This window comes from Hordeum vulgare, chromosome 4H (genome assembly GCF_904849725.1).
Source record: "Hordeum vulgare subsp. vulgare chromosome 4H, MorexV3_pseudomolecules_assembly, whole genome shotgun sequence".
Classification (NCBI taxonomy): Eukaryota; Viridiplantae; Streptophyta; class Magnoliopsida; order Poales; family Poaceae; genus Hordeum; species Hordeum vulgare.
Genome location: NC_058521.1, coordinates 583324774 through 583339137, shown reverse-complemented (window position 1 = coordinate 583339137; position 14364 = coordinate 583324774). Strand labels below are relative to the sequence as shown.

Here is a 14364-nt window from a genome sequence, read left to right as displayed (position 1 = left end):
ACCTCTTCAAAACTTTATCAAGGTATGTGCTTTGTGAAAGTCCTATCAGGCGTTTTGATCTATCCCTGTAGATCTTAATGCCTAGAATGTAAGCAACTTCTCCTAGGTCCTTCATAGAGAAACTTTTATTCAAGTAATCGTTTATGCTCTCCAAAAACTCTACGTTGTTTCCAATCAGCAATATGTCATCCACATATAATATTAGAAACGCCACAGAGCTCCCACTCACTTTCTTGTAAATACAAGATTCTCCAACCACTTGTATAAACCCAAATGCTTTGATCACCTCATCAAAGCGTTTGTTCCAACTCCGAGATGCTTGCACCAGTCCATAAATGGATCGCTGGAGCTTGCACACCTTGTCAGCATTCTTAGGATCGACAAAACCTTCGGGTTGCATCATATACAACTCTTCCTGAAGGAAACCGTTAAGGAACGCCGTTTTGACATCCATCTGCCAGATTTCATAATCGAAAAATGCAGCTATTGCTAACATGATTCTGACGGACTTAAGCATCGCTACGGGTGAGAATGTCTCATCGTAGTCAACTCCTTGAACTTGTGAAAAACCCTTTTCCACAAGTCGAGCTTTATAAACGGTCACATTGCCGTCAGCGTCCGTCTTCTTCTTAAAGATCCATTTGTTCTGAATAGCCTTGCGGCCCTCAGGTAGTACTTCCAAAGTACACACTTTGTTCTCATACATGGATCCTATCTCGGACTTCATGGCTTCTAGCCATTTGTTTGAATTTGGGCCCACCATTGCTTCTTCATAATTTGCAGGTTCATTGTTGTCTAACAACATGATTGACAAAACAGGATTACCATACCAGTCTGGAGCAGCACGTGGTCTCGTCGACCTGCGTGGTTTGACAGGAACTTGAACAGGAGTTTCATGATCATCATCATTAACTTCCTCCTCAACTGGCGTCGCAACGACAGAGGTTTCCCCTCGCCCTGCGCCACCATCTAGAGGGATGAGAGGTTCGACAACCTCATCAAGTTCTATCTTCCTCCCACTCAATTCTCTCGAGAGAAACTCCTTCTCGAGAAAAGCTCCGTTTTTAGCAACAAATACTTTGCCCTCGGATTTGAGATAGAAGGTGTACCCAACTGTCTCTTTTGGGTAACCTATGAAGATGCACCTTTCCGCTTTGGGTTCCAGCTTTTCAGGCTGAAGCTTTTTGACATAAGCATCACATCCCCAAACTTTAAGAAACGACAACTTTGGCCTTTTGCCATACCACAGTTCGTATGGTGTCGTCTCAACGGATTTTGATGGTGCCCTATTTAAAGTGAATGCAGCTGTGTCTAATGCATAACCCCAAAACGATAACGGCAAATCGGTAAGAGATATCATAGGTTGCACCATCTCTAATAAAGTACGATTACGACGTTCGAACACAGCATTATGCTGTGGTGTTCCAGGCAGTGTCAACTGTGAAACAATTCCACATTGTCTTAAGTGAGCACCAAACTCGAAACTCAGATATTGACCCCCACGATCAGACCGTAGGAACTTGATCTTCTTGTTACGATAATTTTCAACTTCACTCTGAAATTGCTTGAACTTTTCAAATGTTTCAGACTTGTGCTTCATTAAGTAGACATAACCATATCTACTCAAATCGTCAGTGAAGGTGAGAAAATAACGATATCCGCCGCGTGCCTCTACGCTCATCGGACCGCACACATCGGTATGTATGATTTCCAACAAGTCACTGGCACGCTCCATTGTTCCGGAGAACGAAGTTTTAGTCATCTTACCCATGAGGCATGGTTCGCACGTGTCAAGTGAATCAAAGTCAAGTGACTCCAAAAGTCCATCGGCATGGAGTTTCTTCATGCGCTTTACACCAATATGACCTAAGCGGCAGTACCACAAAAATATGGCGCTATCATTGTTAACTCTAAATCTTTTGGTCTCAATGTTATGTATATGTGTATCACTATCAAGATTCAATATGAACAATCCTCTCACATTGGGTGCATGACCATAAAAGATGTTACTCATAGAAATAGAACAACCATTATTCTCTGACTTAAAAGAGTAACCGTCTCGCAATAAACAAGATCCAGATATAATGTTCATGCTCAACGCAGGCACTAAAAAACAATTATTCAAGTTCATAACTAATCCTGATGGTAACTGAAGTGAAACTGTGCCGACGGTGATTGCATCAACCTTGGAACCATTTCCTACGCGCATCGTCACTTCATCTTTCGCCAGCATTCGTCTATTCCGCAGTTCCTGTTTCGAGTTGCAAATATGAGCAACAGAACCGGTATCGAATACCCAGGCACTACTACGAGAGCCGATTAAGTACACATCAATAACATGTATATCAAATATACCAGATTTTTCTTTGGCCGCCTTCTTATCAGCCAGATACTTGGGGCAGTTGCGCTTCCAGTGACCCATACCCTTGCAATAGTAGCACTCTGTTTCAGGCTTAGGTCCAGCTTTGGGTTTCTTCGTCGGATTGGCAACAGGCTTGCCGCTCTTCTTTGAATTACCCTTCTTGCCTTTGCCGTTTCTCTTGAAACTAGTGGTCTTATTCACCATCAACACTTGATGCTCTTTACGGTGTTCAGACTCTGCGACTTTCAGCATCGCAAACAACTCGCCGGGTGACTTGTTCATCCCTTGCATGTTGTAGTTCAACACAAAGCCCTTATAGCTAGGCGGCAGTGATTGAAGGATTCTGTCAGTGATAGCCTCTTGCGGGAGTTCAATCCCCAGCTCAGCTAGACGGTTTGAGTACCCAGACATTTTGAGCACATGTTCACTCACAGACGAATTCTCCTCCATCTTGCAAGCATAGAATTTATCGGAGGTCTCATACCTCTCGATCCGGGCATTCTTCTGAAAGATAAACTTCAACTCCTGGAACATCTCATATGCTCCATGACGCTCAAAGCGACGTTGAAGTCCCGGTTCTAAGCCATACAAGACTGCACATTGAACTACTGAGTAGTCCTCCTTACGTGTTAACCAAGCGTTCTTAACATCCTGGTCAGCCGTAGCGGGTGGTTCATCTCCTAGCGCAGCACTAAGGACATAATCCTTCTTCCCAGCTTGTAAGATTAGCTTAAGATTATGAGCCCAGTCTACAAAGTTGCTTCCATCATCTTTCAACTTAGCTTTCTCTAGGTACGTATTAAAATTCAGGGTGACTGTCGCGTGAGCCATGATCTACAACACAAATATATTCAAAGTGGACTTAGACTATGTTCAAGATAATTAGAGTTTAACTTAATCAAGTTACTTGCTAAACTCCCACTCAAAAAGTAGATCTCTCTAGTCATTTGAGTGGTTCATGACCCACTTACACTAGCTCAAGTCCGATCATCACGTGAGTTGAGTATAGTTTCAGTGGTAAGCATCCCTATGCTAATCATATCATCTATATGATTCATGATCGACCTTTCGGTCTCATGTGTTCCGAGGCCATGTGTGCACATGCTAGGCTCGTCAAGCTTAACCTGAGTGTTCCGCGCGTACAACTGTTTTGCACCCGTTGTATGTGAACGTTGAGTCTATCACACCCGATCATCACGTGGTGTCTCGAAACGACGAACTGTAGCAACGGTGCACAGTCGGGGAGAACACAATTTCGCCTTGAAATTTTAGTGAGAGATCACCTCATAATGCTACCGTTGTTCTAAGCAAAATAAGGTGCATAAAAGGATTAACATCACATGCAATTCATAAGTGACATGATATGGCCTTCATCACGTGCTCCTTGATCTCCATCACCAAAGCACCGGCACGATCTTCTTGTCACCGGCGCCACACCATGATCTCCATCAACGTGTCTCCATCGGGGTTGTCGTGCTACTCATGCTATTACTACTAAAGCTACATCCTAGCAAAATAGCAAACGCATCTGCAAGCACAAACGTTAGTTTAAAGACAACCCTATGGCTCCTGCCGGTTGCCGTACCATCGACATGCAAGTCGATATTATCTATTACAACATGATCATCTCATACATCCAATATATCACATCACATCGTTGGCCATATCACATCACAAGCATACCCTGCAAAAACAAGTTAGACCTCCTCTAATTTTGTTGTTGCATGTTTTACGTGGTGACCATGGGTATCTAGTAGGATCGCATCTTACTTACGCAAACACCACAATGGAGATATATGAATTGCTATTTAACCTTATACAAGGACCTCCTCGGTCAAATCCGATTCAACTAAAGTTGGAGAAACCGACACTTGCCAGTCATCTTTGAGCAACGGGGTTACTCGTAGCGATGAAACCAGTCTCTCGTAAGCGTACGAGTAATGTCGGTCCAAGCCGCTTCAATCCAACAATACCGCAGAATCAAGAAAAGACTAAGGAGGGCAGCAAAACTCACGTCACCGCCCACAAAAACTTTTGTGTTCTACTCGAGATGACATCTACGCATGAACCTAGCTCATGATGCCACTGTTGGGGAACGTCGCATGGGAAACAAAAAATTTCCTACGCGCACGAAGACCTATCATGGTGATGTCCATCTACGAGAGGGGATATTCGATCTACGTACCCTTGTAGATTGCACAGCAGAAGCGTTAAGAAACGCGGTTGATGTAGTGGAACGTTCTCACGTCCCTCGATCCGCCCCGCGAACCGTCCCGCGATCCGTCCCACGATCTAGTGCCGAATGGACGGCACCTTCGCGTTCAGCACACATACAGCTCGACGATGATCTCGGCCTTCTTGATCCAGCAAGAGAGACGGAGAGGTAGATGAGTTCTCCGGCAGCGTGATGGCGCTCCAGAGGCTGGTGGTGATCTGATCTCGGCAGGGCTCCGCCCGAGCTCCGCAGAAACGCGATCTAGAGGAAAAATCGTGGAGATATGTGGTCGGGCTGCCGTGGCAAAGTTGTCTCAAATCAGCCCTAAAACCTCCGTATATATAGGTGGGAGAGGGGGGGCCTTGCCTTTGGGCTCAAGGAGCTCCAAGGGGGTGGGCCGAGCCAAGGGGGGGAGTCCTCCCCTTCCAAACCGAATCCAACTAGGTTTGGAAGGTGGAGTCCTTCCCCTTTTTCCCACCTCCTCTTTTTTTTTCTTTTCTCTTTGATTTTCTTCCTATGGCGCATGGGACCTTCTTGGGCTGTCCCACCAGCCCAGTAAGGGCTGATGCGCCACCCCCAAGGCCTATGGGCTTCCCCGGGGTGGGTTGCCCCCCCGGTGAACACCCGGAACCCATTCGTCATTCCCGGTACATTCCCGGTAACTCCGAAAACCTTCCGGTAATCAAATGAGGTCATCCTATATATCAATATTCATTTCCGGACCATTCCAGAAACCCTCGTGACGTCCGTGATCTCATCCGGGACTCCGAACAAAATTCGGTAACCAACCATATAACTCAAATACGCATGTAACAACGTCGAACCTTAAGTGTGCAGACCCTGCGGGTTCGAGAACTATGCAGACATGACCCGAGTGACTCCTCGGTCAATATCCAATAGCGGGACTTGGATGCCCATATTGGATCCCATATATTCTACGAAGATCTTATCGTTTGAACCTTAGTGCCAAGGATTCATATAATCCCGTATGTCATTCCCTTTGTCCTTCGGTATGTTACTTGCTCGAGATTCGATCGTCAGTATCCGTATACCAATTTCAATCTCGTTTACCGGCAAGTCTCTTTACTCATTCCGTAATACAAGATCCCACAACTTACACTAAGTCACATTGCTTGCAAGGCTTGTGTGTGATGTTGTATTACCGAGTGGGCCCCGAGATACCACTCCGTCACACGGAGTGAAAAATCCCAGTCTCGATCCATACTAACTCAACAAACACCTTCGGAGATACCTGTTACGTTGCGACGTTTGATACACACAAAGCATTCCTCCGGTGTCAGTGAGTTATATGATCTCATGGTCATAGGAACAAATACTTGACACGCAGTAAACAGTAGCAACAAAATGACACGATCAACATGCTACGTCTATTAGTTTGGGTCTAGTCCATCACGTGATTCTCCTAATGACGTGATCCAGTTATCAAGCAACAACACCTTGTTCATATTGAGAAGACCCTGACTATCTTTGATCAACTGGCTAGATAACTAGAGGCTTGCTAGGGACAGTGTTTTGTCTATGTATCCACACATGCATATAAGTCTTCATTCAATACAATTATAGCATGGATAATAAACGATTATCTTGATACAGGAATTATAATAATAACTATATGTATTATTGCCTCTAGGTCATAATTCCAACATGGACCTCGGGGTTCCCAAAACATTCGGATCACATCGGGACCCAAAATCAGTGACTAAGCATAAAAAACTGGCCAGAATAGGCCAACACTATGAGTTTCGATGAGTTCCCCGTAACAGGACCCGAGGGTTCCCGAAACATTCAAATCCCACTGGACCCAAAATTAGTGACTAAGAATACAACGCTGGCCAGAATAGGCCAAAACTACGAGTTTTGACGAGTGCCCCGTAACCGGACCCCGGAGTTCCCGAAACATTCGGATCCCGACGGACCCAAAATCAATGACTAACACTATAAGAAATATGCTCATACATGATGTTTTTTAAGATGTCGTTGATGAATTCGTCATAAATCTACAACGATTTCATCTGGGATTGTCGTAAACCGTTTGAGGGGATCTAATCTACATATAAATTACGACGATGTGAGTGAAAAACGTCGTAACCACATAAAATGAGATCGTCATAACTTTTACGACGATCATAAAAATATCGTAAACACTCAGAACCCTTCCCACGGATCGATGACATGGCATCCATCCATCCATCCATCCATCTATCTCTCCATCCCATCCATCCATACATCCATCGGTCCATCCTATTCTATGGCAGAAAACATCTCCCTCCCTCTCTCTCTCTCACAGAAAACATCTCCCCTCTCTCGCACGCACACGAAACCTAGCCATCTCCCCAATCCAGATCCGCCACCCACCACCCTCTCCCCTCGCCGCCGCCTCCCACCACAGCTCCCCGATCCAAATCCGCCACCCACCTCCCTCTCCCCTCGCCGCCGGTCTGCACCCTCCCTCTCCTGGCCGGTGTCAAGGGTGAATCACGTGTAAGCTCCCCTCCCCTCCCTCAGATCTCCCTCCCCTTCCTCCAGATCTCCCTCCCCTCCTCCACATCGGCCCCCCGCCGACCGATTCGCATGGCGCTGACGGTGGTGTGTGTGATACACGCATGGGCATGGGGATCTGCCAGCGAGCAATCTCCACCGCCGCCCCCTATGCACAGAGGCCACACACGCGCCAGCGGCGGGCGGCTCGTGTTTCACATAAGGCGCCGAGCTTGCGCTTGTCGCTGTCGCTTCTCCAGTCACCACTCTCTGCACTGCACTCACTCCCTCCTCGCGTACTTCTCGATATGGAGAAGGCGGCATCCTTCCTCTCCTCCATCCTCGGCACTGGCGGCGGCGAGGAGGAGGGGCCGTCGGGGGAGCCGGCGGCGACATTGGCGTCCATCCTCATATACCCCGTCAAGTCCTTCAAGGGCGTCTCCGTGCCGCAGGCCCCCGTCACCGCCACCGGTACTAGCTACTGTTGTCCCCCAGCTTCACCGAAACCAATCATTTTCCCGTGTCGCGCTGAGCTCGCTCTGATCTGATGGCTCCCATGGATGGACTGCAGGGTTCAGGTGGGACCAGAAGTGGTTGGTGGTGAACGCCAAGGGCAGGGCGCTCATGCAGCGGGTGGAGCCCAAGATGGCGCTGGTCGAGGTGGAGTTGCCGCCAGCCGCCTTTGACGAGGACTGGCAGCCCGCCCCCGACTCCTGCCTGGGTAGTACTCTTCTTTTTCTTTCTTTCTTTCTTGATCATTTACATTAGACACTTGATTTGTTCCAGCTGATCTAGTACTAGAGTATGATATGTTCAAGCAAAGGAGAAGATGGGCTGCAGTAACACCACAAGAAACCATACGCAAGCCACGTTGAGACTTGTGTTTCTTAGAGCGATGCTGAGGCCAAAATGACAACTAATCACCACAATGCGGCTAACCTGTAGTGGCCCTCGTGCAGGCACAGTGCCCCCCCCCACTGTGGACGCATTTTCCATTTCCCATACATGCATAATGCATTACTGAGTGCGATAATAATAACAAGAACATCTGCAATAATTTAGAGCTCAGCCTCAACGCAAGCCTGGCCTGAATAATTGGTCATCCCGGCCAAGTTCCTGACCGATTGAATAAGTGAATATGCATGCAACATGTATGTAGCCACTGGCCTTTTTACCCGGGCCACCAACAGTGCTCCCGGGGGGTGACAAGATCTCCCCAGCAGCAGCAGCAGATCTCCTCCCTCCTAGCATCATCTCATGTAGTGGCTGAAATCTGAACTGATCAGTATATATCTAATATTTTTATGTGAGAATTCTCAATGTATCACTCCTAGAAGTTGATGAATAAACATTTTATCAAGTATTCCATCTTTGAAAATCAGTGATTTCGTAAGCAGTCTGAATATTGATACATGCAGCAAAAGTGGGTTTGTAAACTGTGAGTGTGGTACGCAAAGCTAAAAGCAAAAGGAAGTATGTGAATCCTAAAAGGCATGACATTCTGAGCACGTGCAGGCCCTCAATGTTTAATTCTATAGCGAAAAAAAATGAAGAATAGGCTAAGTGTATCATGTTGCTAACATAAGCATATGCTGAACTCATCATACGTCCACTGATGCTTTACCCTTGGCTGCACCCATGTTAGTACATTCGGTCAGAATCTTTTCTATGAGACGTATAGGTGTGTAGAACTACACGCAAGTTAACGCTTGGTCCGTACATCAGTTTATTTGATGAGTCCAGCTAAGTTTCTGTTGGTTTTATAGTCGTGCTTGATGAGTAGTGATTCTAATGTGTATGAAGAACACGACGACCCGTCCGGGGCCAAGCATTGCCGCCACCGCCTCAACCAGGCCAAGGAGCAGTGGGAGGCGCAGGGCGCCAAGAAGGTGATCAACTCGGAGCTCTGGCACGCCTGCACCGGCCCGCTCGTCTGCCTGCCGCAGCGCGGGAGCCTCGTCTACTACTTCCCACAGGGCCACACTGAGCAGGTCCCCGTTTGCATCCTTCTACCGCACCAACATTCCTGCTCCGTTCATCTGGTTTAGATCACTTCACTTGACTTCATGCATGGTTTGCTGAGGTTTTTCTTGATCTGGCAGGTCGCGGCCACCACCAACCAAGAAGACACCCAACTCCCGCATCCCCAACTACCCGAGCCTGCCGTCGCAGCTGCTATGCCAAGTCCACAACATCACCATGCATGTAAGCGCACACAGTTCATCTACAGATGGAATAGGAGTTAGTGGCCTTATGCATTAACATTATCCCTGATAAATGCTGGATTTCTTGTTTGGGGTTTGCACAGGCTGACAAGGATACCGATGAGGTGTATGCACAGATGACGCTGCAACCAGTAAACTCTGTAAGTACTGTGAAGAAATGGAACTTGGTGAAAAAGTTCAGTTCAAGCTGAGCTGAATTATTCTACATTGTTCACTGAAAGTGTAATAAAACTGTCATCTGATTCGAAGATTCTGTGAATTTCAGGAAACCGATGTGTTCCCGATCCAGCCTCTCGGCAGCTATGCCAAGAGTAAGCACCCGGTCGAGTATTTCTGCAAGAACTTGACCGCGAGCGATATGAGCACGCACGGCGGGTTCTCGGTGCCTCGAAAAGCCGCAGGGAAGCTGTTCCCACAGCTGGTATATATCAGCATCTTGTCCACATTTTCTTTTATCTACTTTGTTACTCTTTATGAGTGCTTCAGCTCATACATATGTTATGTCCTTGGAACTTGTAGGATTACTCGATGCAGCCTCCTAACCTGGAGCTTATCGTGCAAGATTTGCATGACAACATGTGGATATTTCATCACATTTATCGTGGTAGGGTCGAATGCTGCTTGACTTGCTTCTAACTTGTTCTATGTTCATTCAAGGGTACATAATTTTGGTGTCCTGGGTCCTGGTGCCCGCGTCGCTGTTAATCTTATTCTGAGAGTCTCAGGAGCCAAAACTGAATATCATCAGTATCTTTGTTCAGTATCGTCACTTGCCAGATACAGTGTTTCTTTGAGAAATACTACGCGATTGAGGTGTGTAATCTGTAGGCACAAAAATCTATATGAAACTTCAGCAACCCGTCTATCTATATGATTCCAGGTTTAGGGACGCAGTAGTTCAGTTTAGACATCCAGTAGCTGTTAGGAGTGCCGACATACATGGTTTACGATGTTACTGGTGGTCTGAAGCTTTTATAGAAGCATTTGCACATTCTCGAGCTTAGGAGTTAGTTTTGGACTTACGAATTCAAGGAGCATTAAAAATTTTGTTTGATCTGCTGCTAAAGAATGATTCTTAATTTCATTGGCTATCTTGTATTCTTGTTTCTTTATTAAGGTAACTTGCATACAGAGTATATATATAATTCTAGACAAAGAAAGACAAGGGGCATTTTTAGTCCATCAGACATGAATGGCGGCATCAGAATTCCAATTTATTATCAGTAATACAGAGCTGAAAATGATGTGCTATGTACATATAAGTATATAACTACCTGTTTAGGTCCAGTTTGGACTGTTAATATATTTGTGTAGAACAATCTGAGTTCCAGTCTATTGCCTTACTGTCCTATAGCATTGCCATGTTGAACTCTAGAGGTACAAAATATGTACATGCTTCTCTGAGTATTCTGTAATTTGTCATGTCATTGAAAACTTTTTAGTCTTCCATCATTTTTTTAACTTGAGTCCATCTTTTTGTTTCACCAGTGTTTCTTCCAATATTGGATAGTTTTATGACATCTGACATGTATTCTTGCTATTATACTGTGACAGATGTGCCATAAAAATGGTGTCATCCATCGGGACCTTAAACTAGAGAACTTCTTACATTCAAATAAGAAGATAAGTTCACCTCTACACGCAATTGATTTTGGACTATCTGTGTTATTCACGACTAGCCTTCTCAAGAACATACTGTATTTAGCTAAATATAGTTAGTAACTAGTTCATGATTTGGGAAACTACTGTATTTGGCCAAGTACCAGTTAATGACTAGTTTGTGTTTTAATTGTCTGTTAAAATTCCGATTACCATGCGAGCTTTATTAGATTGACAAAAACTGGTTGAAATCCACCTTATTAGGCAAGTATGTTTCCTGAACCTGAGGTGTGTCATTTGATGGAGTAACCTGTATATTGGCATCTTCGTATTAAATAGCTGCTTACTGTGAGGTGACTGAACATTGGGGGCATCACTTTATGAGCAGTCACAAGTCTACCTATCAGTTCATAGTGCAGACACATTCCAGATACTACTTTGCAGGTCCATTCTTTCCATTCATCCATTGTTTCTTGTAGCTCCATGCATAGCAAACAGCAATGCAAGCTCAGAAAGTCTTAAATATTTTGATTGAAAACTGCAAAAAATTCTTAAACGACCGCTGAAAAAATAAATAATTTGCCCCACCAACTACCAACATTGCTAGTCACCTGTAGTGGTGAAAAGGAACAACAGAATCCCATATATGTAGCATTTTAAAGTTTTTAACTAATTTGTGTTATATGAGTTGGTCCCCATAATTTATTCCATTCTGTTGATTTCTCCGTCGTATTGTAGCCTAACAACATTTCGGAACATGTAATTGATTTCAACTACAATTACTAGAAAAATACTTGCATCAATTTATCTGAAAATAAACCCACGTTATATGGAGAAACTGAACATTCTAATGAACAACTTAATTCCAAACGTTGTAGAACAACAAGGTTTGCAATGTTGAACTATTTTCTGTTTCTCAAATACAAAATAACTTCTCATTTTGGTGCATACATGTATCCCCATTGTCATCTTTATGATGATGTTTGTCACTAATATAATGTATTTACAGATTGTGCGCAATCACTAGTATCACCGATAACTATGCATCGTTTTTGTTCTTCTATTTTTGTTTGTGTACAGACTGCATCCAACTTAACATGTTGTCAGATGTGGTTTTCTTTTGCTTCTAATCATTCTATTTTATAACATTCAGATGATGGCCTTCATTCATGTTTCATCGCGAGCACTATGACGAAGAAGTAAGAAGAAAGCAAGGCATGCCATATATAGGCATGCATGCACATTCTTCTGATGCTGAATTTTCTTGGTATTTAGATGTAGTGCTCATTTTGCTAAGAATTTGATGTATATTTGCATGCAAACAAAATTCAAATGCTGGGAGTTATGTACATATTCTTATAATACTATCCTAATTGGAAAATACGTTGGCATTGAATCTGGGATGGTTTTATGTTGATGATATAAATTTTATTTGGTAAAAATAGGCATGGGTAAAATCTAGAATTGGTCAAAATGTCTATTGAACAAAATTTATTTGGGCTTTGAAAAGAGGAACTCAATCTATTGGCAGCCATTAAGCTGAAATATAAATAGAAATGCGTAAAAAAGGTTGAGGCCCAAAAAAGAAATGGATAGTAAAAGGCTATAGTTTAGAAATTAAAAAGGCCGAATTGTTGGCCCAGGCCCGTGTAGGTAATCAAAGCATAGGAAAAAAATTACACAATGGGCTATTTTAATGGGATCGGCCCACGTAAAGCACCGAACTGGACCAGCCCATGTGATCAAATGGGTTGGGCTGATTTCAACCATGATGTTTTGATTTCGTCGTAATTTTGCCACGTAGGACTGCCACGTAGGATTGGGTTTGATTCCCAACGACGATTTAGGATCGTCATAAAGGTTACGACGACCCAGGAATCGTCGTAAAAGTTACGACGATTTTGATCAAAACGTCGCTGCTGTTCATTTCTGACGCTCCGTTTTCGACGCTTGATTTTTCGTCGTGAGATCGTCGTAAATTAAAAACCGTGACGATGTAGCGACGAAAAAATAACGTCGTGTATTAGCATATTCCTTGTAGTGTAGTAGCATACACATATGGCTGGAATAGGCCAAAACTGCGAGTTTTGACGAGTTTCGGCTAACCGGACCCCGGGGTTCCCGAAACGTTCAGATCACAATAAGGCCCGAGTTAGTAATAGCATACAAAACTAGCCGAATAGGCCAAAACTGCGAGTTTTGACGAGTTCCCCGTTACCGGACCCCGGGGTTCCCGAAACGCTCAGATCATAGTAGGACCCAAAATCAGTGAGTATAACATACAAAACTGGCCGGAATAAGCCAAAACTGTGAGTTTTGACGAATTCCCCTTAACCATACATCGGGGTTCCCGAAACGTTCGGATCGCAGCAGGACCCAAAATTAGTGTGTAATAGCATACAAAACTAGACAAAATAGGCCAAAACTGCGAGTTTTGAGGAGTTCCCCGTAACGGGACCCCGGGGTTTCTGAAACATTTGGATCGCAGCAGGACCCAAAATCAGTGACTAATAGCATACAAAACTGGTCGAAATAGGCCAAAACTGTATGTTTTGACGAGTTCCCCGTAACCGGACACCGAGGTTCCCCAAACGTTAGGATCGCAGCAGGACCCAAAATCAGTGAGTAATAGCTTACAAAACTGGCCGGAATAAGCGAAAACTATGAGTTTTGATGAGTTCCCCGTAACCAGACCCCGGGGTTCCTGAAATGTTGACATCACATCGGGACTCAAAATCAGTGACTAATAGCATACAAAACTAGCTAGAATAGGCCAAAACTATGAGTTTTGACGAATTCCCCGTAACCGGACCCTGGGTTTACTGGAATGTTCGGATCGCAGCAGGACCCAAAATCGGTGACTAATAGCATACAAAATTGCCCACAATAGGCCAAAACTATGAGTTTTGACGAGTTCACAGTAACCGAACCCCGGGGTTCTCGAAACGTTCGGATTGCAGCAGTACCTAAAATCAGTGAGTAATAGCATACAAAAATGGTCGGAATAGGCCAAAACGGCAAGTTTTGACGAGTAACCTATAACCTGACCCCGGGGTTCCCCAAACGTTCAGATCACAGCAGGACCCAAAATCAATGAGTAATAACGTACAAAGCTGGCCAGAATAGGCTAAAACTGCGAGTTTGGACGAGCTCCCCGTAACCGGACCGTGGCGTTCCCGAAATATTTAGATCCCGCCGGACCCAAAACCAATGACTAATAGCATACACATCTTTGCGGAATAGGACAAAACTGTGACTTTTAACGAGTTCCCTATAACCGGACCCCGGGGAATTCCGAAATGTTCGGATCACAGCAGGGCCCGAGTTAGTAATAGCATACAAAACTAGCCGAATAGGCCAAAACTGCGAGTTTTGACGAGTTCCCCCTTACTGGACCCCAGCGTTCCCGAAACGTTCGGATCATAGTAGGACCCAAAATCAGTGAGTATAGCATACAAAACTGG

The 14364-nt window shown here is 44.7% G+C and overlaps 1 protein-coding gene and 1 long non-coding RNA gene across 2 annotated transcripts; both read left to right on the top strand.

Moving 5' to 3' along the window:
• Positions 1-7201: 7201 nt before the first annotated feature.
• Positions 7202-9937, top strand: LOC123450826. The gene is made up of 7 exons (XM_045127900.1): positions 7202-7547; positions 7648-7797; positions 8974-9067; positions 9179-9281; positions 9385-9441; positions 9567-9722; positions 9821-9937. The coding sequence occupies exons 1-7, from the start codon at positions 7202-7204 to the stop codon at positions 9935-9937; spliced, it is 1023 nt and encodes a 340-aa protein (XP_044983835.1).
• Positions 9938-11056: 1119 nt separating this feature from the next.
• Positions 11057-12296, top strand: LOC123447272. Its single transcript, XR_006631489.1, has 2 exons — positions 11057-11344; positions 12054-12296. It is a non-coding gene; the product is annotated as an uncharacterized LOC123447272 (long non-coding RNA).
• The last annotated feature ends 2068 nt before the right edge of the window (positions 12297-14364 follow it).